Source organism: Chiloscyllium plagiosum, unplaced genomic scaffold (genome assembly GCF_037043375.1).
Source record: "Chiloscyllium plagiosum isolate Xiang-an unplaced genomic scaffold, Cpla_swu_hap1 HiC_scaffold_3, whole genome shotgun sequence".
NCBI classification, from domain to species: Eukaryota; Metazoa; Chordata; class Chondrichthyes; order Orectolobiformes; family Hemiscylliidae; genus Chiloscyllium; species Chiloscyllium plagiosum.
Genome location: NW_028270141.1, coordinates 66,094,448 through 66,118,806, shown reverse-complemented (window position 1 = coordinate 66,118,806; position 24,359 = coordinate 66,094,448). Strand labels below are relative to the sequence as shown.

The 24,359-nt window shown below is 40.2% G+C and overlaps 1 protein-coding gene across 2 annotated transcripts in view; it reads right to left on the bottom strand.

Annotated features, from left to right (window-relative positions):
• cyp39a1 (cytochrome P450, family 39, subfamily A, polypeptide 1) overlaps nucleotides 1–24,359 on the bottom strand; it is a 47,325-nt gene that overhangs the window by 12,771 nt on the left and 10,195 nt on the right. Inside the window, exons 3-7 of one of the 2 annotated variants that reach the window (XM_043682803.2) lie at nucleotides 22,377–22,551; nucleotides 21,312–21,461; nucleotides 11,373–11,466; nucleotides 7,601–7,696; nucleotides 5,833–5,923 (exon numbers count right to left, since the gene is read on the bottom strand). In XM_043682803.2, coding sequence (XP_043538738.2) covers nucleotides 5,833–5,923; nucleotides 7,601–7,696; nucleotides 11,373–11,466; nucleotides 21,312–21,461; nucleotides 22,377–22,551 — 606 coding nt within the window. The remainder of the gene's footprint in view (nucleotides 1–5,832; nucleotides 5,924–7,600; nucleotides 7,697–11,372; nucleotides 11,467–21,311; nucleotides 21,462–22,376; nucleotides 22,552–24,359) is intronic. The other variant, XM_043682814.2, reaches the window with a different exon arrangement.

Sequence of the window (24,359 nt, the reverse complement as noted above, 5' to 3'; positions counted from 1 at the left end):
TGAGTTGAAGACCCTAGTCTTCAAATATTCTTCTCTTTGCAGTCATATGTAGGCCATTGTAAGAATGGCAGATTTCCTTTCTTATAGTACATTAGTGAAGCAGATGGGGTTTTACAACCATCAATATTGTTTCATTGTCACCACTAGTGAAACAAATTTATTAATTTAAATTCCACCAGCTGCCATGGTGGAAATTGAACCTATGTCTCCAGAAAACTAGCCTAACCCCCCTAGATTACAAGTGAAGTGACATTATCACAATGCCATCTCACCCATTGGGCACCATTTTGGCAATTCTTACACTTGTCTCTTCATAGATATGGAAATCTCTAGAGAGGATACAGCCACATATCTCTCTGAGGGGCTCTGGTTGTGGACTGAAACTTTGGATTTGAAATAATGTTTTCCTATGAACCGCAAATTAGGAGCAGAAATAGGCCATTCAACCCCTTGAGCCTGCTCCAACTTGCAATAAGATTTGACCAAACTGTTTGTAATCTCAAATTCACATTTCTGCCTACTCCTTGATAATGTTTCACTCCCTTAACAAAAATCTATCTACCTCTGCCTGAAAAATATTCAAGAACTCTCCTTCCAGCACCTACTCAAGAAGCAATTTCTAAAGACCAGAGAAAACAATTTCACCTCATCTCTATTTTTTTTTAATGAGTGACACCTGTTCTAGATTCCTACATTGGACATAACATTGATTTACGTATACCCTGTTAAGTTGCCTCAGAACCTGATTGTTTCAATCAATTACTTCTTAATCTTCTAAACTCTAATGGATACAAAGTCAGGCTGTCGATATTTGCCTAAGGTAACCCATCCAATTCCAGGTAACAGTCTATTAAACGTTCTCTGAACTTTCTTCAACACATTTACATCCTTCATTTATGAAGGTAACCAATATTGTGTACAGTATATGAATGCAGTATCACCTTGTATAACTACAGTTAGAGTCATACAGCATGGAAACAGCCCAACTCATCCATGCTGATCAGGTTTCCTAAATTGAACTAGTCCCATTTGCTTGTGTTTAGCCCATTTCCCTCTAAACCTTTCCTATCCATGTACCTGTCCAAATACCTTTTAAAAGTACCTGCCTCTACCTGAACTACCTTTACATCTAAGTATAACCTCCCTACTTCTGTATTTCCTAGAGCAGGTTGCTATATTTCTTCAGATTTCTTTGCCTGGCTCATGATGCCAAAGTTATTGCATTGATACTTTACTGCAGCCATCTAATTTGACCTTGTGTATAGATGGGTGGTGGCATAGTGGTAATGCTACTGGACTGGTCAGAACCCCAGACTAATGTTGTAGGGATGTGAGCTCAAATCCTGCCATGGCAGTCAGAGTAATTTGAATTCAATAAGAGCTGGGCTAATAGCAGCTGTGTAATTAATGTTGATTTTTGTTTTAAAACTCAACTATTTTAAATATCCTTTAGAAAGGAAAAACGCCATTCTTACCTGGTCAGTCCAATATATGACTCCAAAAACACAGCAATCTGCTTGATTTGTAACTGTCCTGTGAAGTAGCCTAGCGAGCCAATCACTTAAAAAACTCAAACATTAACTCTCTTTCTCTCCCCACAGATGCTGCCCGACCTGTTTAGTGTCTCTAGGACTTCAAATTTTATTTCATATCTCCAGCATCTGCAGTACTTTGCTTTCAGTTTCATCCTAACAGCAGACATGATTGTTAGATTCAGAAAATCTCTGGGTTATGAAAGTTTCTAGAAGTCTTGGCTGTCAGAACTGAAGAGGAATTGCAACCTTAGGACTGAAAGACCATAGAGGTCATTAAAAATAGAAAGAGCCTTTAAACTTTTTCAAGGGTCAATTAAATAATAAAGTAAAGAGAGTTAAGCCAGTAATGATATTTCTCTGAGATTGAGTGAAAAGGATACTGCTAGGAACAAGGTTGAATCTATGTTTTTGCTCTTCGTATTTAGATCCTTTCAAATTGACGTAAATATGCAGATATGCTTTTATTTGTGCTTTTGTTCTTGTGCAATGCACTTTTGTTTGAAAGAAGTATTGGTAGCCTCATGTGAATATTTCAGTGAGTAACCAACTACAAAAATAAAACTGCTGATCTATCAAGTCAGGTTTCACCTTGGATGCCGACTTGTCCAGTATTACCTTCATCTGAAACCATAACACATTCAACTTTGATTTCGGAGTACAATTTCAAAGTTTACAGATGATAAGAAAAACTTGATAAAATAGTAAATAATGCGAAATGGCAGTAGATTTTAGAAAGATATTACAGATAGGTGAAATGAGCAGAAACATGGTAGATAAAATTTAGGTAATTAAGTGCGGAGTGATGAACTTTGAGAAACAGCAGGAAGAAATATAAAATCTAATGGTACCGTTTTGAGGGAGGGGGTCATACTCACAAATCCATGAAGGTGGCAAGACAATTTAAGAAGACAATTAATAAAATTAATATGTGACTTTATAGACAGGACCCCTGAACAGAAAATCATGTTACGCTTTTGCAGATCACTGCTTTAGATTAAGTTGCTTTCAACTTAGCGGGACTATTGTTTATAGTTTTAGATATTGCCTTCAGGAAGGTTGTCAAGATCATGAAGAGAATAGAAGGGTTTACCAGGATGATGTTCGGAATGAGGCTCTACAGTAATCTAAATAGATGGAGAAGTTGAGATTGTACTCAGAAAATGTTAAGAAAGATCTAATGGAGGGATTCAACTTCCAAGGTGTTTTGATAGGAATTAGTAGGAAGAAATCGCTTTCTCTGGCAAGGAGACCAATAATAATAGGTCATAATTTAAATTAATTGGCATAAGAACTAAAACAGAAATGATGTGGAGGTGCTGGTTTTAGACTGGGGTGGACAAAGTTAAAAATCACATAACAACAGGTTGGACTATAACCTGGTGTTGTGTGATTTTTAACTTAAAACAGAAATTAAGACCCCTTTTTCAAATAAGAAGTTTTTGAACATTACCTGAAAAGCTGTTGGAATTAGATTACATAGGAAGCTCTGAAATGCAAGTGGGTGCGTTTGAAGAGTTCTAGGGAGAAAACGTTTCTTTATTCATTTGTAGGACATGGGCATCACTGGCTGGCCTGCATTTATTGCCTGTCCCTAAGTGCCCTTAAGCAAATGATGGTGAGCTGCCTTTTTGACCCACTGCAGGCCATATGTTGTATGTAGACCCAAATCACTCCAAGGGAGGAAATTCCAGGATTCTGACCCAGTGACGGTTACAGATTTCCAAGTCAGGATGATGAGTGTCTTGGAGGGAAATTTATAGTTGGTACTGTTCCTATCTATCTGTTGCTCTAGTCTTTCTAGATGGAAATGTTCATGGGTTTAGAAAGTGCTATCTAAATATCTTTGGTGAATTTCTGCAGTACATTTTATAGATAATGTGCACTGGTGCTACTGAGCATTAGTGGTGGAATGAGTGGATGTTTGTGGATGTGGTGCCAATCAAACAGATTGCTTTGTCCTGGATGGTATCAAGAGTCTTGAATGTTGTTACAGCTGCACTCATCCAGGCAAGTGGGGAGTATTCCACCACAGTCCTGACTTGTGCCTTGCAGATTGGACAGGCTTTGAGTAATCATTGCAGTATTCCTAGCCTTTGACCTGCCATTGTATTTATATGGCAATTCCAGTGAGATGTTCAATTGTCCACCACCAATTACGACTGGATGTGGCAGGACTGCAAAGCTTAGATCTGATCTGTTGATTGTGGGATTGCTTAGCTCTGTCTACTTGCTGCTTAAGTTGCTCATTATGTGAGTTTACCTATTTGGTAGCTTCACCAGGTTTTAGGCATTGTTGGTGCTGCTCCTTACACACCCTCCTGTACTCTCAAATGAACTTGGTTTGATGGGAATAGTTGAGTCGTGAATATGCCAGACCATGAGTTTGCAGATTGTATTGGAGTACGATTCTGCCACTGTTAATGGCCCAAAGTGGCTCATGGATGCCCAGTCTTGAGATGCTAGATTCTGACCCACTTAGCACAGGTGATAGTGCCACACAACCCGAAGGAGGGTATTCTCAATATGAAGAAGGGTATTCTCAATATTCAACTTCATTACCATTATAACGCTTACTGATACTCATAGAATTCCTAGAGTATGGAAGCAGGCCATTCAACCCATTGAGTCACACTGACCTTCTGAAGAGCATCCCACCAGACCCAGCCCCCACCCTATCACTGTAACCATACATTTCTCATGGCTAGTCCACTTGGTATGCAAATCCCAGGACACTACGGGCAATTTAGGATGGCCATTTACCTAAACTGCACATCTTTGGATTATGGGAGGAAACTGAAGAACCCAGAGGAAACCCATGCAGTCACAGGGAGATTGTGAAAACTCCACCCAGACAGTCACCCGAGGCTGGAATCAAACCCTGGGTCTCTGGCACTGTGAGGCAGCAGCACTAACCAATGAGTCACCATGCCGCCCCCCCTACCCCCCAATTACACTGTCATGGACAGATGTATCTGCATGCTGGTAGACTGGTATGGATGAGGTCAAGTATGTTTTTCCCTCTTGTTGGTTCCCTTACCACTTGGCACAGACCCAGTCTTGCAGCTATATCCTTGAGGATACGACCAGCTCGATCAGTAGTATTGTTACCAAGCCGCTCTTGGTGATGGATATTGAAATCCTCCCACTCAGAGTGCAATTTGTGTTCATGCCACCCTCAGTGCTTCCTCCAAATGTTGTTCTAGTTTCTAGGTTGATCGTGAGTGATCTGTCCAGTTTCATTTCTTTCTTGAGACTGTGTGGTGACTGGTAAAACAGAATGGCTTGCTAGGTCACTTCAGAGGGCAGTTGAGAGTCAATCACATTTCTGTGACGTGGAGTAACATGTAGGTCAAGCCAGGTGAGGATGGCAGATTTCCCTCCCTGAAGAACATTAGTGAACAAGATGGGTTTTTCTAGCGATCAACAATGATTACATGGTTATCAGAAGATTCTTAATACTGGATTTTTTTTAACTGAATTCAAATTCCCCCATATTTCATGGCTGGATTTGAACCCAGAATATTAGCTGAGTTTCTGGATTAATAACCTAGCGATAATACCACTAGGCCACTGACTCCCCTCCACCTGGATATGAAACTCAACTGGATTTCTTTTTCAATTAAATAACACTGACACAACAGACTACGTGAATCCCTTCTAAAAGATTCTGACTCAAAACCACCCAGGAATTTTCTCCTTCCCCAAACATTTTTATTTAGCTTAAGGCTGTGTGCATATATTCTTCACCAAAGTCATTGGCATCAATTTAGGCACTGGAAATAACAATGCCAAAAACAACCTTGTTGACCCTCCTTACTACTATCTAGGGGCCACAGTTTCAAAATTAGGGGCTGCCACATCAGGATAGAGATGAGAAGAAATTGGATCTCTCAATGGGTTGAGAGATACTGGTACTCTGCCTCAGAAGATAGTAGTGGTGTGGCTATTGAAAATTTTTAAGACAGAAGTCGATAAATTCTTAGTGGGCAGGGTTATCGGGATAGATGGGAATATGGAAATGTGAAACACAAACAAATAAGCCATGACCTGAATGAAATGGTTTCTTTATTTAGCTCATGGGGCTGAATGGTCTACTTCTGCTTCTATTTCATATGTTCATATGAATACCAGAGATGCAGCATATTTGATATGTGTTGTGGGGAAATCGCAGGAAAATCTGTACCCTTGTAATCAGGATAGCATTTTTGGAAAATAAACTGACTTCTATTCATTACATCTTATTATCAATGATAACCAAAACATTTTATCCACTAGTAAAAGATTTTAAAACAATTACTTTTGTCATCCATGACAGAACCTAGTTCCTTCATAACAGTCTGATAAACAAATGGATTCGAAATAATAAATGCAAGAGTCCAGAATGTGATCTGAAAAAAGAGAAACAATAGCAATTATACAATATATTCACAATGTTCACTTCTTTAAACTAATCGACTGGAGGTGCACTATTAAACTTGTGGAATAACTGGAGCGAAAGCTGCAAAGCATCTTTTATTAGATTAGACATAAGCAAAACTGATTAACCTAAGGTTATCAATTAAAGTTCATGAGAATTGGGACAAAATTCTCTCCTGGTTGAATCATAATGTAGCCCAAAGGAAGAAAGCTGTGAACGTTGTAGTCTAATCTCAGTTTCAAAATTATAAATTCAGGAACTCCTCACTATGGTTTTCTAAGACCATTCATCTCCGTCTACCTCATTAATGATTTTCCCTCCAACATAATGTTCGCAGTGAGGACATTCACCAAAGGTTGCAGAGTAATATAGAATCCCTACAGTGTTGAAACAGGCCCTTCGGCCCAAAATGTCACACCAAACCTCCGAAGAGTAACCCAGCCAGACACATTCCCCTACCCTATCACTCTACATTTACCCCTAACTAACCTACACATCCCTGAACACTATGGGCAATTTAGCATAGCCAGTTTACCTAACCTGCACATCTTTGGATTGTGGGAGGAAATCGGAGCACCCAGCAGAAACCCACACAGACACGAGGAGAATGTGCAAACTCCACACAGACAGTCGCCCGAGGATGGAATCGAACGCGGGTTTCTGGCGACATGAGGCAGTAGTGCTAACTACTGAGCTACTGAGCCACTGTGCGACCCCAGCACATTAATATTGCTAAATACTCCACTGTCAACATCCTCAGGGTGGCCATTGACCAGAAACTGAATGGGACCAGTTATAAAATTGTGTGGCTACAAGAGCAGGTTCAAAGCCAGCAATTTTGTGGTGATTAGTCACCTCCAAAGCCTGTCCGCCAACTACAAAACTCAGGTCAGATGCATGATGGAATACTCTCCAATTTCCTGAATGACTACAGCTCCAAACAACATTTAAGAAACTCACCAACATCCAGAACAAAGCAGTCCACCTGATTAATGAACCAAACACAATATTAAATATTCATTCCCTGCACCAGCAAAGCATGACAGTGGTGGTGTGTAACTTCAATAATGCCCACTGCAGCAACTCGTCAACAGTACCTTTCAAGCCCACAACCACTGCCAGTTAAAAGAACAAAGGAAGCTGATTAATAGAAACAGTGACACCTTCCATTTTTCCATCAAGTCTCCTGTGCTCTTGTGGAAATAAATTTTCAATGCTGCTGTATCAAAATCTAGGGAATTCTCCTCAATTAGCATTGTATTGTGTCAATACTGCATGGACTGCAGCAGTTCAAGAAGACCGCTTTTCAACACTTTCTAAAGAGCAAATTAGACTTGGGGAATAAATACTGTTATCGTCAAAAGATATTCCTAATCCAACACACACAACAAAATCGAACGACAGGATCTCTTAAAGACTATTTTAAAGGAAAGACTGCTTTTAGTATCAAAAGTGTGTGTAACTGAAAAGTCTTTTCCACATAAAATGCAGAACATTATGTCTAAAAAAGTTCTGATTTTCCAAAGATCAAGTAATAGAAATACAAGTCACAGAAATCCCAAAGTCTGAATTATTTCACAATTGTTACCATTTTAATTAGTTTATTTGGACAGGCAAATGTCAGCTAATATTTGAATTAGGTACTTACAGGAAGTGCATTTGCTTGGGAAGCCCAGAGTAACAATAAACTGTAATTAGCAGTAGAGTTCCCATTCAAAGTGTCTAAAAGATGCTGAAACAATGTCTGGAAAGGATATAAATTAATGGTATTAACATTATTTAAGTAATTTAGTATTTTGAACTGCAAATGAAAGATCCTCTAAAGAGGAATAGAAACTTTCATCCCTGTAAAATGCATCCCCAATCATAAATACAGAATCACACTACAGCTACAATGAGAGGAAGTGATGGAGGTTGGTACAATTACAACATTTAAAAGACATCTGGATGGGTATATCAATAGGAAGGGGTTAAAGGGATATGGGCCAAGTGCTGGCAAATGGGACTAGGTTCGGTTAAGATAATTGGTTGGCATGGACGAGTTGGACCAAAGGGTCTGCTTCCATGCTGCACATCTCTATGATTGTATTCATTTTAAAATAATTTATGAACTCTGATGAAAAAAAGTTAAAGTAACATTTCCCAAAAGACGAATTGCATCATCTATTGTAGGTCTGTAGTATCAGAATACTAGGTACCACTACCACACCTATACCTTCATGTTTTCAATATTTAAGCTCCAAATATTACTGCAGGGTGAATGCAGCTTGATGACAGATTAATCACAGAAAACACTTAAATCAAATAAGATTTTAAATTATATGATTTCTTATAAGTCTTTTCATCTTATGTGCAAGAACTAACGAACTGTCATCATGGCACACAACTGGACGACAAAATTAGAAAGTGTAAGTGTATTTTAGTTTAGGAATTGCAAGATGGTGAACATTGAAATGTCTTCAAGACACTTTGAGATTAAATTATTTGCCTCTCCACTCCCTACAAAGGTATCCTCTTCCCTCCAAACATTTTGAAATTTGATGAATCATATTAACCTTCATGGACTTTGATGTTAAATGCAATTCATCTACCTACATAGTAGCATGGGAGAGTCTTTTTTGACTCTTTGGATGTGGGAGTCACTGGTTTGGCCAGCATTTATTGCCTAACTAATTTACCAGAGTGCACTGAGTCTGTAGGTCACATAACAGTAGGTCTGAAGTCACACATAGGCCAGACCTGGTTAGGATGATAGATTTCCTTCCCGCCAGATGGATGTGTACAACAATCAACAGCGGTCATGAGATGAACTTCTTATTCCAGAGTTTTACTAAATTCAAGTTTTGATCAATCTGTCGGGATATGATTTAAACATTAACCTGAAGTTCTGAATACCAAGGCTAGTGACATTGCCACTATGCCACTGTCTCACTGCCTGATCAACTGACTGTTTAATTATTTGCTATCTAGCTAATAATGCAACAAGTGTCAATAGCAAACCCATTACAAAACCCACTGATATGTTTACATTCCTTGACACTATATCACTAAAAAAAAGGAAAGAATCAGAGTTCAGTTATCAGGCTGGTAATGCTGTCAGAGGAATCCAAATTATTGATGTTCGATTCAACTGTATTAAGCTAACTAATTTCTCCAAGGCTCCTTAGACAGCATCACTACCATCTGAAAGAACAAGGGCAGCAGATACAGTACATGGGAACACCACTATATACAAGTTCTCCTCCAAACTAAGTACCATCTGACTTGGAAATATATTACCTTTCCTTCACTATTGCTGGGCCAACATTCTGGAACTCCTTTCCTCATATCATTGTGGGTATACCTGCAATAAATAGACTGTAGATGTTCAAGGAGACAGCTCATCACCTTCTCAAGATAAACTAGGGATGGGCTATAAATGCTGGTGTAGCCAGTGAGACCCATATCATATGAATGAATTAAACACAACTAGAATGTGTGAAACTTCAAAAACATATTTCTTAAAAAATTGAATTGTAAGACCAAATCATGTGAAAACATTATATAAATATATTCCAACACATCAAAAAGGTGTAACATAAATATTAACAAGTCTGCACAAGCTAAATAGCCAAAGTGCATTTTTAATTTTAGTTAATAATGTCTTTAAATCTTGGCTAGCAGAAAAAAACAATTTATTACAATGTGGTCACACTGGCACAGTTCTACATTTTTAAAATATTTACCAAACAAATTAATACATATTGACTTTACCCATGGCAGAAATATTTTTCACAAATATTCCCCCAGCAACTCCATTCCTACTCAATTCCAGTTTTGGTGTCTATTATAACTGCATACAGAATTAGGAGCTAAATAGAGTTCAATAATTTAATCATGGCCTTTGTTCCATTCACATACAAATCAGAGTAGGAATTGAACCTGTGCTCAGAGGCAGGAGTGCTACCAACTGAGCTAGCTTACACTTATGAAGTAAATATGATCCAGAGATAAAACTGTTGAAATGATCCTAGCAATAAAGCAGATAATAACATCAAAAAGCACAAAACTAGAAAACCCATTTATTCCATGGACCAAACATGTACACATGATTTTTAAAAGTTACTCCTATTCCAAAAAAATGGGGAGGTAATGGGACTTTAGTACTATTATCACTGGACTGCGAATCTTGAGACCAAGGAACAGCAGATGGTGGAATTTGAATTCAATAACAAAAAACAAAATCTGGAATTGAGAGGCTAATGATGACCGTGAATCCACTGCCAATTGTCAGAAAAACACATCTGTTTCACTAATGCTCTTAAGGGAAGTAAACTGCCACCCTTACCTAGTCTGGCCTACATGTGACTGCAGACTCACAGCAATGTAATTGACTCTTGCCATTTAGGGATGGACAATAATTATTAGCATAGCCAGCAACGTCCTCATCCCATGAATGAATAAAAAATAGAAGTTTCAAATGATTACTCAACTAACCCAATATTGTACTTGATTCATTCATTCTTTGGTGTGAAATTTCCAAGCTCTAAGAAACTCAAGAATAATTTCAGAAATCAAATAATGTGTATGCTCCAACAATACTGTTATAATAGCCCTCAAATTCATTTCAAGTAAGATGTTACGGGTGGCAGGGTGGCATCGGGCAGCATGGTGGCACAGTGGTTAGCACTGCTGCCTCCCAGTGCCAGAGACCCGGGTTCAATTTCCACCTCAGGCAACTGCTGTATGGAGTTTTCACATTCTCCCTGTGTCTGCATGAGTTTCCTCCCACAGTCCAAAAATGTGCAGGTTAGGTGAACTGGCCATGCTAAATTGCCCGTAGCGTTAGGTGAAGGGGTAAATGTAGGGGAAGGGTCTGTGTGGGTTCTCTTCGGAGGGTTGGTGTGGACTTGTTGGGCCGAAGAGCCTGTTTCCACATTGTAAGTAATCTAATCAAATGTTCAATCAACTCTTTCCAACATTTCATTACCTGCTTTACCAGCATAGCATATTTCATGTTTCTGTTTTAATCAAAGTCAGTAAAAATGAAATAAAAATTCTGCATTAAAAAGTGACAAGGGAAAATCCATAGAAGGTTTGAAAAGGTCTAAGAAATAGAGAAAGCTTGTATTCTTACTACAGTGAAAGTGTTATATTATTAATTCCCAGAAGAATAGTGGCTAATTGGTTGATCAATTTATATAACATTGAAGTATAGCTCAGTAAATACAACATATAACAATTTCTTAAATTTGAAATTAGTGGAGAAATTTGATTCAATATAATAAATGATCCTACAAGTTTATTTCACCTCACTAATTCATTTAAAAAATAATTCAGCCTGATTCGTATTTCAATGTTTTAACACGGTTACTACATTAATCCAAACACGTATAATTTTAGTGGTCTTTACTCTAAGATTGTGTGAGCATAACTATTACCTTGGAGTGGTCATCTGCAGGTTTCAACTTTGCAGCATTGGAGACAATACTTCCAAATAGAGACAGAAGCCAGTGCTTTGATTTAGACCAGTCTCTGCAGATACAAGATGAAATAATAAATAGGTCAAAGCTTTACTTACTGAGATGAAGAAGCACTGTACGTGCTATGACTCTATGTTTATCTTGAACGTCTTTATACTAAAATAATTATTAATAAGGTAATGACTAAATGTCTACCAGAAACTAGGATGTGATTGTAATAGAGAGGGTAAAAGGGGATTTTTGAATCTGTTGCCAGGGCTGGAAAACTGTAGCTGTAAGGAAAGATGGCAGGATAATTTTCTTTGCAACAGAAGCTAAAAGGAGGTTTGACGGAGATGATGTCATGTACACAAGCAGCAGTAGGTCAATGTGGCAATGGGATGATCATGTACTCTGCTCAATCACTTTGAGGTCAGTCAGTTTTGAAGGTCAGAACTTTGCCAAAACAATTGTAAATATTTCACTCAACTTTTAACTTTACAATTAAATAATTTTGAGACTAACACAAAATGCTGTCATTGGATTGTGCTGCCCACATTCCATAAGACATAGGAGTAGGAGCGGACCATTCAGCTCATTGAGTCTGTTCTGCCATTCAATGAAATGATGGCTAATCTGATAATCCTCAACTCTAATTTCCTGTCTTTTCCCCATATCACTCAATACCCTCACTGATTAGTCATGCCTTTCTCAGCTTTGAATATACCTAAATATCCAGTCTTGGCAGCTTTCTGTAGTAAAGAATTCCATAAATTCATTGCTTGCAGATAAGAAATTATTCCTTCAAAGATGTTACTCATGTCCCCCTACACATTAACAGCACAGAGATGGAACGAGTGGAGAGTGTCCAGCTCTTGGGAGTGGTCATCCACAACAAGCTTTCTTGGACTCTTCATGTGGACGCACTGGTTACAAAGGCCCAACAACACCTCTTCTTCCTCAAGCAGCTGAGGAAATTTGGCATGTCGGCGAATACCCTTGCCAATTTTTATAGGTGCGCCATCGAAGGCATTCTGTCTGGATGTACCACTACCCGGTATGGTAACTGTACCATTCAAGATCGGAGACGGTTACAGAGAGTGGTGAACTCGGCCCGGACAATCACAAAGGCCAACCTCCCATCTATGGAATCCATCTACCAGGCCTGCAGTCAAAGAAAGGCCACCAGAATTCTTAAAGATCCATCCCACCCTGGCAATGCTTTTCTACAACCTCTACCATCGGGGAGAAGGTACAGAAGCCTGAACACACGCACCAGGCGGTTTCGTAATAGTTTCTATCCTACCGTTGTTAGAATACTGAATGGACTCACAAACACTTAACATTCGTCTGAATCTGTGTTTTTGTTTTTTGCCGCTGTTTACCTATTATTTATTTATCGATACTACTTAACTCTGTGATCTGCCTGTATTGCTTGCAAGACAAAGCTTTTCACTGTGCCTCGATATACATAACAATAATTCAATTTTCTCTGACTTACGTTCTTAGGATAAGAGGTAGCAAATTTAAAACAGAGTTGAGGAGAAACTACTTCTCCCAAAGGATTGTGAATCTGTGGAACTTGCTAGGACAGTGAATAAATTTAAGGAGGAGTTACACAGGTTTTTAATTGGTAATGGGTTGATGGGATATGAGCAGAAGACAGGAAAATGGGGGTAAGGAGCATATCAGCCATGATTGAATGGCGGAGCAGACTCAATGAGCCAAATGGCTTAATTCTGCTCCTACATGTTATGAATTTATGAACTTCTAAGGGCAACCCGTTTTTGAGATTATGCCCTCTGGTCTTAGACTCTCCTGCAAGGAGAAATAACCTTTCTGCATCTTTCCAGTCAAGTAGCCTAAGAATCTTGTATATTCCGACAAGTACTGGTCCAAACTACTCAACCTCTCTTCCTAACACTCTCCAAACCTGAGTTCAAGCTAGGAAGCTTTCTCTGAACTGTCTATAATACCAGTATTTGCTTAGATAAGGGAACAAACTGTTCACCATATTCCAGCTTTCTGACTAACGTCTTGTATTATTTAAGCAAAGTTTCCCTAATTTTACACTCCATTTCCTATGAATAAAAGCCTAAATTTCATTTACCTTCCTTATTTATTACATGCTTGTTTTTTAAAGTTATACATAAAGACTGCCAGATGCCTTTGTACTATCACTTTCTCCATTTAAATAACAACCAGCTCCCCTTTTCTTCCCGTCAAAGTACATAACCTCATATTTTCCCACCTTGTATTCGAACTGCCAAGTTTTTGTCCATTCATTTAACTGTCAATAACACATCTGTAGGCTCTGTCATCCTCACTACATAATTTCCCACCTACTTTTGTGATATCCACAAACTTAGATCTTGTATATGGCCTCGGTACTGATTCCTGTGGTACTCTACTCATTACAGAATGCCATTTTGAAAATGTGCCCCATTCCAACTCTATACTTTCTATTAATCCAATCCTCCATCTGTTGGTTTTTTAAACATCCTTTGCCACATGCTTTGTGTTTTTCTTTCAATTTCATCCTGTCAAGCCTTCTCATGTTCCTATTTCTTATGGTCTTATGATGATACCCTTAACTTTCCTAGTTTACCATGGCTGGTTTATCCCCTTTTCTAGAATCCTTCTTTTTCACTGGGATATATATTTGCTGTCTACAAGTAACTATTGTCTGAAACTTCTGTCATTTTTCCTCAATAATCTTTGTTGCCAACCTCATTTCTCAGTCCATTCCAGCAAGTTCTATGCTTGTTCTTTATAAATTTCCCTCATTTAAGCTTAGCACAGTTGTTTCTGTCCAAAATTCCTCCTTCTCAAACTGAATGCTACATTCTACACACATTTCGTAGGGGATCTTTCACTCTGACATCATTATTAAATCTGCCTCATCATATAACACCAAATCTGAAATAGCTCAATCCCTGGTTGTATCCACTACATATGGTTCTAGAAAATTGTCCAAAACACACACTATGAATTCCACCTCAGGCGCTACCTTTGCCAATTTGATTATCCCAATTTATATGAAGATCAAATTGTCCCATGAATAATGTACCACTTTTGTTACATGCCCTTATTATCTCCTAATTTATTCTGAATCCTACTAAATAGCTACTTTTCAAGGTCTTTATACTACTTCTACTAATGTCATCTTCCCCTTTCCATTTCTTACCTCCACTCATAATGAATCTTCTGATTCAAAATCATTTCTTGCTGTTGTACTTATTCCATCTGGTACAAGCAATACCACCATACCATGCTCTCTTTGCTGCCAGTCCTTTCAGAAAACCATAGTTAGTTCCCAGTTTTAATTTCTTATAACCATGTCTCCATAATTGCTAGAGGACCTTACCCATTTACCTGTATTTATGCAGTTAGTTCATTTATTTTATTCCAAATTCTACATGATTTCAAGTAAAGACCCATTAATTTTGCATTTTTGTTATTTTTCCCCCTTTGTTCCCATTTCTTGATATTTTTCTATGACTCTTCCTGTCCAACTCTAGGCATCACTATCCAAGTAGCTGCTCTGTAATGCTGTCATATCCTCTTGCTTTGTGAGCCTACATTTCCGCTCTCTGAAATGATCCCCCCAATTAGTTCAAAGCCCTCTCTAAAGCCTTCTTTATTTGATTTGCCAAAGTCAGCAAAATCTGAATAACAATCTCTGACTTCCATGCGCTCAAGGTCACTTGAGATTTTTTTCTAGTTCAGCAACAGGAGCTCTTCTGTAACTGTTCTGTTTCTACATATTTGAATATTGATAGGGAGCATTGAGAAACTGCTTGCTAAACCGTTCCACACGTCTTGAAACAGCAGCTTCGATTGACTGAGACTTGCATGCAGTTAAAATGGCAATAAGAACTGGGTAGAAGGTATGTGTCATTGGCCACTAATTATAATAATCTGATTTGAACCCTTCAAACATTGTGCTTACACCGGGCAGGAGGGGACTGTGATATCCCTGAGTGACAGAGAATGGAATCACCACATTTTAATCAATTCAGCAATAAGCTCTGGAGGATGAGTTTCTGGAGTGTGCTAAGAATGGTTTTCTAGGTCAGTATCTCTATGAGCTAACTAAGGACATGCTATTTTAGATCTAGTGTTATGAAATGAAAAAGGCTAATTAACAATCTTGTAAAAAAGTCTTGAGGGATGAGTGACCATAATATGAAAACAATTTACATTACACTTTTCCAAGTAAAGTCATTCATTCTGAAGCAAAAGATATTAAATTTGAACAAGCGAAATTATTGAAAGCATGAGGCACAAAATGGCTGAGGTGATTGCAAGATTATATTAAATAGCATGACAATGTATAAGCAATGGATATTCTTTAAAAATTATATGACTTACATGAACTACGTAGTCTGTCAAAGCACAAAAACTCAAAAAATGCAGTCAATTCTAACTAACAAAGAAATTTAGAATTGACAAGATTAAAAGGGGAGACCAATAAAGTTGCCAGAAATAGCAGTAATTCTGAGGACTGGGAGGTTTACAGAATATAAAGGAGTATCAAGAAACTGATAAAGAAAGGGAGTGTAGAATATGGATGATATCTAGGAAAATACACAAAAGGGACCGTAAGATCCTTGAAAAATATGTAAAAAAGGAATGTTTGGTTAAAACAAATGTGGGTCAATTACAGGCAGAAACAGGAGAATTTATAATGGGAAATAGAGAAATGGCACAGAAGCTAAATTAATACTTTATGTCTAATGTCATAGAAGACACTAGACATCTCCCAGAATTAGAGATCCAAGAGGCTAGGTAGAAATAGAAGTCGAAGAAAGTTAATATTAGTAAGAATATTATTCTGGAGAAATGAATGGATTGAAAATTGAATAAATCACTCGGCCTTAATGGTCTATATTTGAGATTGTTGAAGGAGTTGGCTATATAAATTCAATTTGTTGATGATTGTCTTCAAAGTTCTACAGATTCTGGAATAATTCCTGCAGATTGGAAGGTATCAAATGTCACCCCACTATTTAAGAAGGGAATGAGAAAGAGAAAATAGGGAACTACAGACCTGTTAGCTTTACATTAGTAATAGGAAAAATGCTAGGATTTATTATAAAGAATAGAATAAATAGACACCTGGCTGATAACAATCTGATTGGGCATAGCCAACATGGGTTTGCACATGGAAATCATATTTGACAAATATTTTGGATTTTTTTTTGAAGAATTTATTCACAAAATTGATAAAGGACAGCTGATTGACATAGGATACTAAGATTTTCAGCATTCTTTTGATAAAGTTCCACAGAGGAGGCTGGTTATAAAAAAATAAAGAACATGCTATAGAATGCAATGTACTGGCATGGATAAATGATTGGCTAACAGACAGAAAGCAATACAAATAAATGGTCAGTCTCACACCGATTAGTTGTGACCTAGTGGGTTACTGCAAAGTTCAGTACTTGGACGTTGACTGTTCACAAAATATATCAATGATTTTAAGTTGAGGACCAAAGGTAATATTTTGAATTTGTGGATAATACAAAGCTAAGTGTGTTATGAGAAAAATATAAGGTGATATCAGGGGGTTTCAGACAGGCTTAGTAAGTGGACAAGAACATGGAAAATGGCACATATTGTGGAAAAATGTAAGGATATCCATTTTTTGGAGAAATAGTTGTGCAAAGTATTTTTCAAATTGTAACAGATTGGAAAATGTAGATGTAGTAAAGGATCTAGGTCTCCTTGTCGATAAGTAATTGAAGGTGACATGGTTGCAACAAGCTAGTAGGAAGGGTAATAGAATACTAACCTTAATTGTAAGAGGATTTGATTACAGGGGTAGTGAAGTCTTGTTTCAAATTGTACGGGAGCTTGTTTAGACCAGACGTGGAGTACTGAGTGCATTTCTGATCTCATCTCAAGAAAGATATGATTGCTATAAAGGGAGTGCAAGGAAGGTTCACCAGATTTGTTCCTGAGATTGTGGGACTATCCTATGAAGAGAGATTGGATAAACGATCTGTATTCACTAGAGTTTTGAAGAATGAGGGGTGATCTCATTGAATCTTACAAAATACTTAAAGAAACTGACAGGTAAGATGTCTGTTATTTTTAAATTTAAAAATAATGGGCAAACCTTTGGAATTTTCTATTACAGACGGTTGCAAAAACTCGAGTCTTTCTGTATATTTTGGGCAGAGATTCATAAATTTCTGATTTCCAGTGGAATACAGAGGTATTGAAGTATTCCATCAGCTATGATGGACTAGAATGTTGGAGCAGCTTGAGGGGCTGAATGGCCTACTGCTATTCCTATGTTTCTATGAACCACCATTGCCGCTGAATACGCTCGGATCGATGCTTGCTGCCTATGTATACTCCCTCAATGAAATTCAAACCAATCCAAATCACAATCCATCAAAATCCAAACCAGAGTCTTTGTGGACTATTTTTTGGTTCAACATTTAAACTTGAATAGGCTGACCGTGCCAAATCTGATGTCACTGTGTAGAAAAGCCTCATGATGGAAACTGTAGTTTCTTCATCTCCTTGGTGCTTATAGATGACAAATTGTGTAACTGATTTGTTTAGGATATTGTTTTACAGTATCCCAGAATACTTTCTTTGGCCACAAAGATATTGATACCAATTCCTGTAGAATCATGGCCATTCCAGAAGGGTTAAAATCAACTAGGAGAAAGTGAGGACTGCAGATGCTGGAGATCAGAGCTGAAAAATGTGTTGCTGGAAATGCGCAGCAGGTCAGGCAGCATCCAAGGAGGACGAGAATCGCGTTTCGGGCATAAGCCCTTTTTCAGGAACGAGGAGGGTGTGCCAAGCAGGCTAAGATAAAGGGTAGGGAGGAGGGACTTGGGGGAGGGGCATTGGGAATGCGATAGGTGGAAGGAGGTTAAGGTGAGGGTGATAGGCCAGAAAGGGGGTGGGGGCGGAGAGGTCGGGAAGAAGATTGCAGGTCAAGAGGGCGGTGCTGAGTCTGAGGGTTGGGACTGAGATAAGGTGGGGGGAGGGGAAATGAGGAAGTTGGAGAAATCTGCATTCATCCCTTGTGGTTGGAGGGTTCCTAGGCGGAAGATGAGGCGCTCTTCCTCCAGGCATCGTGTTGCCATGGTCTGGAGATGGAGGAGGCCAAGGACCTGCATGTCCTTGGCGAAGTGGGAGGGAGAGTTAAAGTGTTCAGCCACGGGGTGGTTGGGTTGGTTAGTGTGGGTGTCCCAGAGGTGTTCTCTGAAACGTTCCGCAAGTAGGCGGCCTGTCTCCCCAATGTAGAGGAGGCCACATCGGGTGCAGCGGATGCAGTAAATGATGTGTGCGGAGGTGCAGGTGAATTTGTGATGGATATGGAAGGATCCCTTGGGGCCTTGGAGGGAAGTGAAGGGGGAGGTGTGGGCGCAAGTTTTGCATTTCTTGCGGTTGCAGGGGAAGGTGCCGGGAGTGCAGGTTGGGTTGGTGGGGGGTGTGGACCTGACGAGGGAGTCGCAGAGGGAGTGGTCTTTCCGGAACGCTGATAGGGGAGGGGAGGGAAATATATCCTTGGTGGTGGAGTCTGTTTGGAGGTGGCGGAAATGACAAAGGATGATACTATGTATCTGGAGGTTGGTGGTGTGGTAGGTGAGGACCAGTGGGGTTCTGTCCTGGTGGTGATTGGAGGGGCAGGGTTCAAGGGCAGAGGAGCGGGAAGTGGAGGTGATGCGGTGGAGAGCATGCAGAGGGAAAATTGCGGTCTTTGAAGAAGGAAGCCCTCTGGGTTGTACGGTATTGGAACTGGTCCTCCTGGGAGCAGATGCGGTGGAGGCGAAGGAATTGGGATTATGGGATGGCGTTTTTACAGGGGGCAGGGTGGAAGGAGGTGTAATCTAGGTAGCTGTGGGAGTCAGTCGGTTTATAGTAAATGTCCGTGTTGATTCGGTCGCCCGAGATAGAAATGGAGAGGTCTAGGAAGGGGAGGGAGGAGTCTGAGACGGTCCAGGTAAATTTGAGGTCGGGTGGAAGGTGTTAGTAAAGTGGATGAACTGTTCAACCTCCTCGTGGGAGCACGAGGTAGCGCCGATACAGTCATTGATGTAGCAAAGGAAAAGGTGGGGGGTGGTGCCAGTGTAGCTGTGAAGATGGACTGTTCCACATATCTGACAAAGAGGCAGGCATAGCTGGGGCCCATGCGGGTGCCCATGGCTACTCCTTTGGTTTGGAGGAAGTGGGAGGATTGGAAAGAGAAGTTGTTCAGAGTGAGGACCAGTTCAGTCAGTCGAAGGAGGGTGTCAGTGGACGGGTACTGGTTGGTTCGGCGGGAAAGGAAGAAGCGGAGGGCTTTGAGTCCTTTGTGATGGGGGATGGAGGTGTATCGGGACTGGATGTCCATGGTGAAGATAAGGCATTGGGAGCCAGGGAAGTGAAAATCATGGAGGAGGTGGAGGGCGTGGGTGGTGTCCCGAACATAGGTGGGGAGTTCTTGGACTAAGGGGGACAGGACCGTGTCGAGGTATGCAGAGATGAGTTTGGTGGGGCAGGAGCAGGCTGAGACAATGGGTCAGCCGGTCAGGCTGAGACAATGGGTCAGATTTGTGGATTTTGGGCAGGAGGTAGAAACGGGCGGTGCAGGGTTGTGGGACTATGAGGTTGTAGGCAGTGGCTGGGAGATCCCCTGAGGTGATGAGGTTATGGATGGTCTGGGAGATGATGGTTTGGCGGTGGGGGGTGGGGTCATGGTCAAGGGGGCAGTAGGAGGTGGTGTCCAGGAGCTGGTGTTTAGCCTCAGCAATGTAAAGATCGGTGCGCCAAACTACCACCGCGCCTCCCTTATCTGCTGGTTTTATAGTGAGGTTGGGGTTGGAGCGGAGGGAATGGAGGGGTGCACGTTGCGAGGGTGAGAGGGTGGAGTGGGTGAGAGGGATGGACAGGTTGAGGCGGTCAATGTCGCGGCGGCAGTTGGCTATGACGAGATCGAGGGCGGGTAAGAGGCCAGCACGGGGTGTCCAGGTGGATGGGGTGTGTTGGAGACGGGAGAAGGGGTCGTCAGAGGGCGGGCGAAGAAGTAGGCGTGGAGGCGAAGGCGGCGGAAGAATTGTTCGATGTCTCGCCGTGTGTTGAACTCGTTAATCCGGAAGCGTAGGGGGATGAAGGTGAGGCCTCTGCTGAGGACTGATCTTTCATCCTCAGAGAGGGGGAGGTCTGGAGGGATGGTGAAAATACGGCAGGGCAGGGAGCCAGGACCTAGGACCTGGTGTGGGGCTGGAGCTGGGAGTGGGGGCGGGGTTAGGCATGGGGGTGGAGATCGGCGCGGGGGCGGGGATCGGTGCCGAGGCGGGGATCGGCGTGGGGGCGACGCTCCCAGAGTTGCCGTCGCCGCATCTACTTCCGCCCTCAGAGACGTCACTCACCAGCACAACGACCACACCGCATGCGTCTCCGCCTCCACGCAGATGGACAAGTTGGACTGAAGAGTCTGTTTCTGTGCTGTACATTTCTACAACTCTATGACTTTAAGTCTGTGCTGGTCAAAAGCAACCACCTAATTATTCTAATCCTATTTGCCAGCACCTGGCCCATATCATTACACACCTTGGCATCACAAGTGCACATCAAAATATTTCTTAAATATCATGAGTGTTTCTGTCTCTACCTCCCCTACAAGCAGTGAGTTCCAGATTCTCATCACACTCTCGGTGAAAGATTCTTTTTCATACATTGCACCTAAACCTCCTGCCTCTTATCTTAAATCTATATCCTGTGGTCACTGATCCCTCCAAGGGAAAATGTTTCTTCCTGTACACCCTAACTATGCCCCTCATAATTTAAACATGTCAATTACCATTTTTCCAAGTTTGCAGCCAAAGTTGCAGGGATTAAGTAACTAAGTTTACCACTTTCAACTCAAACTCTAAACACATACATCTTATAGAATGGATAATTTACCTCAGTAAAAATTCTGGCAACTGGGAACCAAATTCAAAATCTCTATCAAACTTCTGGAAGTACTTCTCCATCTCCCTAAATGTACATCTATTAGTGGGACAGATGTCTCTTCCAAACAGGTTGTTCACCACTGCAGGAAACATACTGTGCCTGAAAATAAAAGAAGGAGAATTTTTTGTACAAAGATTACAGTATTTAGCTCCCCAAAAAATGTAAAATGTGAATAACATCCTCTTTTTCATTGAAAGCAATCAAGGGTTGGATTTGGTGTGATTTCACAGAAATTTAGTGAACAGACTATAACATCTTGCAACTCTCCTATTAAGGTACTACTGGCTTTTTGTATATTACGTGGTAAAACAAGGGAAAATGCCCTTCATGAAGAAGATATTATCAAAGGTATTCAACTACTTGTTGACAAAATAAGTCAAAAGTATTTTCTCTGGGCTGTGGCTCTTTCAGTGTCGAAAAATATGGCACTGGAAAAGCACAGCAGATCAGGCAGCATCCGAGGTGCAGGAGAGTTGACGTTTCGAGCATAAGCCCTTCATCAGGAATGTAACAGGAAGGGCTTATGCCCGAAATGTCAATTCTTCTGCTGCTCAAATGCTTCCTGACCTGCTGTGCTTTTCTAGTGACACACTTCTTCACTCTCATCTCCAGCATCTGCAGTCCTCACTTTCTCCCTCTGGCTCTTTCACCATCTCGTGTCCTCAAAAGTATTGTTGCACTAGACAGAGTTTACAAAGAGTAGTCACAATGATGATTTTGTATTTAATATGGCTGTAAATGATCAATTTCAAGGTTAAGCTGTTTCTACTGTTATGACAAAATATGGAATGGTTTTAACTCAGTTGCCATCCCTCACAGTGTACAGACTCTCAACAACACAACATTTTGTTTGAAAAAATATAAAAGTATCTCCAATTGGGAGGAAAGTTAGTGTAATATTTATTTAAAAAAATGAATTTTATGATATTAAGATACAAAAAATATGGAAGTAATTGTAATATACAAACTTTACAAGACATTTTTTAACACCAAATTGTGGTTGCAATCACCTACCAGATAAGGTCATACAAATTATCGATGCCTTTGGCTCCAAGGTACAGAAGACGTTCACAAAATTCGTTATAGAGATTAGCTGAGAACAAATGCAATCTGGGTGGAGCCAGTCTCGCTTTCAACATGTCATGAACTGGTGTATGGGTCTTATAAAAATTCTTTCTGCTAATTGAAGCTGTCAATAAATAATATAAACAACCATTAAACTTGGCATGTTCATTCTATTTATTAAGTATTAGGAAGGTTTGGTCAAGATAATGTAGTAGATGTTTTTTGTATGGGCTTTCACGAAGTCTTTTTAAAAATATTATCTACCTAATAGAGTTATTAGAAAAATTGAAGACCATGGGAGTACATGGAGAGTGATTAAATACAAAATCAGCTTATATACAAAAGGAAAAGGAAGAGACTAATGGTGAATAGTCATTTCTCAGACTAGAATGAAATATACAGTAGTGTCCCCTGGGGATCAATAGGAGGACCATTGCTCTCACCAATGTATATTAATCACCTGTTTTGCTTAAAACTTGATAGTTTGACCAATTGAGTTGCATCTGGAATACACTTGCCTTTAAAAACAAGAAGAAATTGGGGTCTAGGCTATCCTTAATATATTTTGAGGTAGTTTGGTCTGGCCCATAACAAAGTGGGGGCTCTTGTCAGGATCAAAAATCTCCAAGTCCAGGCTAGGTTTAGAGTTAGTGGACTTAAAGATAGCGAGTGGCAAGTGTTGGTGTATTTTTTTTTTAGCTATTGCATTCGGTTGGTTTAAATAGTGTGCCTATTGTCGTAATGTCTCTTTCAGTCACTTAGAGTTTACTGGAGGTAGAAGAAGTCACTTTGAGACTTTTACAGAAAGTGAGGGAGGCAAAGCTTTTGGAATTGGCAGATAAGTTGGAGTTGGGATTGCCTTTGTCTGTGCAAAAACGGGAGGTATATTGCAGCAATAGCTTGATATTTATGATGGCCAGAAATGTGATCATAATCACTGGAAATTGCTAAAATTCAACTGCAAATTAAGCAGCTTTAATTAGAGGGAATAGCAAGGGAAAAAGATTTTTTTTTCTAGCAGAAGGAGGAAAGGAAAGCCCTAGCAGCCAAAATGGAGAAAGTGAGAGTTTTTGAACTTCGGAAGTTAGAACTTAAAATTCAAAGTTGACTTAAAATGGCAGAAGTAGAGATGAAAGGTAGGAACAGCGATGGAGAGTAATCCCATCATAGTCAAAGGCCTGGTGGGAATCTGTTTAAAGTTGTGTGTTGCTGGAAAAGCACAGCAGGTCAGGCAGCATCCGAGGAGCAGGAGGGAAAAAAAAAATCAGTGTTTTGGGCTGGAGCCCTTCGTCAGGAATCATTCCTGACAAAGGGCTCCGGCCCGAAACATCGTTTTTTTTTCCCTGCTCCTGGGATGCTACCTGACCTGCTGTGCTTTTCCAGCAACACACTCTGCACTCTGATCTCCAGCATCTGTAGGGCTCACTGTCTCCTAGGGAATCTTTTTAAATCCTGTCCAAGCACTGCCTAAGTTTGACAATGCTTGGATGTATTTAAGCCTTTTTTCATTTAATTTGAGAAAATTGCTAAACAAATGAAGTGGCCAGCGACCATGCGGGCATTATTGATCCAAACAAAGTTAGAAGGTACAGCTGGTGAGGCATTTGCATCACTATCAGAAGAGGTATCTGGGGAGTATGATGAGCTGAAAGAAACCATCTTAAATGTGTATGAACTAGTGCCAGAAGCCTACAGACAATGCCTTAGGAATCTAAGGAAGGAATGTGGTCAAATGTACATTGTGAGAAAGGGTCAGTGTAATTTTAATAGGTGAATAAAGGCATTGATATTAGATCAAACACTTAAAGAACAGCTTATTTTGGAGAAGTTCAAAAAAATTTACTTCCTGAAGTAATGAGGACTTGCGCAAGAGCAGAGAGTTAAGACGGCAATATTAACAGCAGAAATGGCAGCTGATTGAGTTGGTTCATA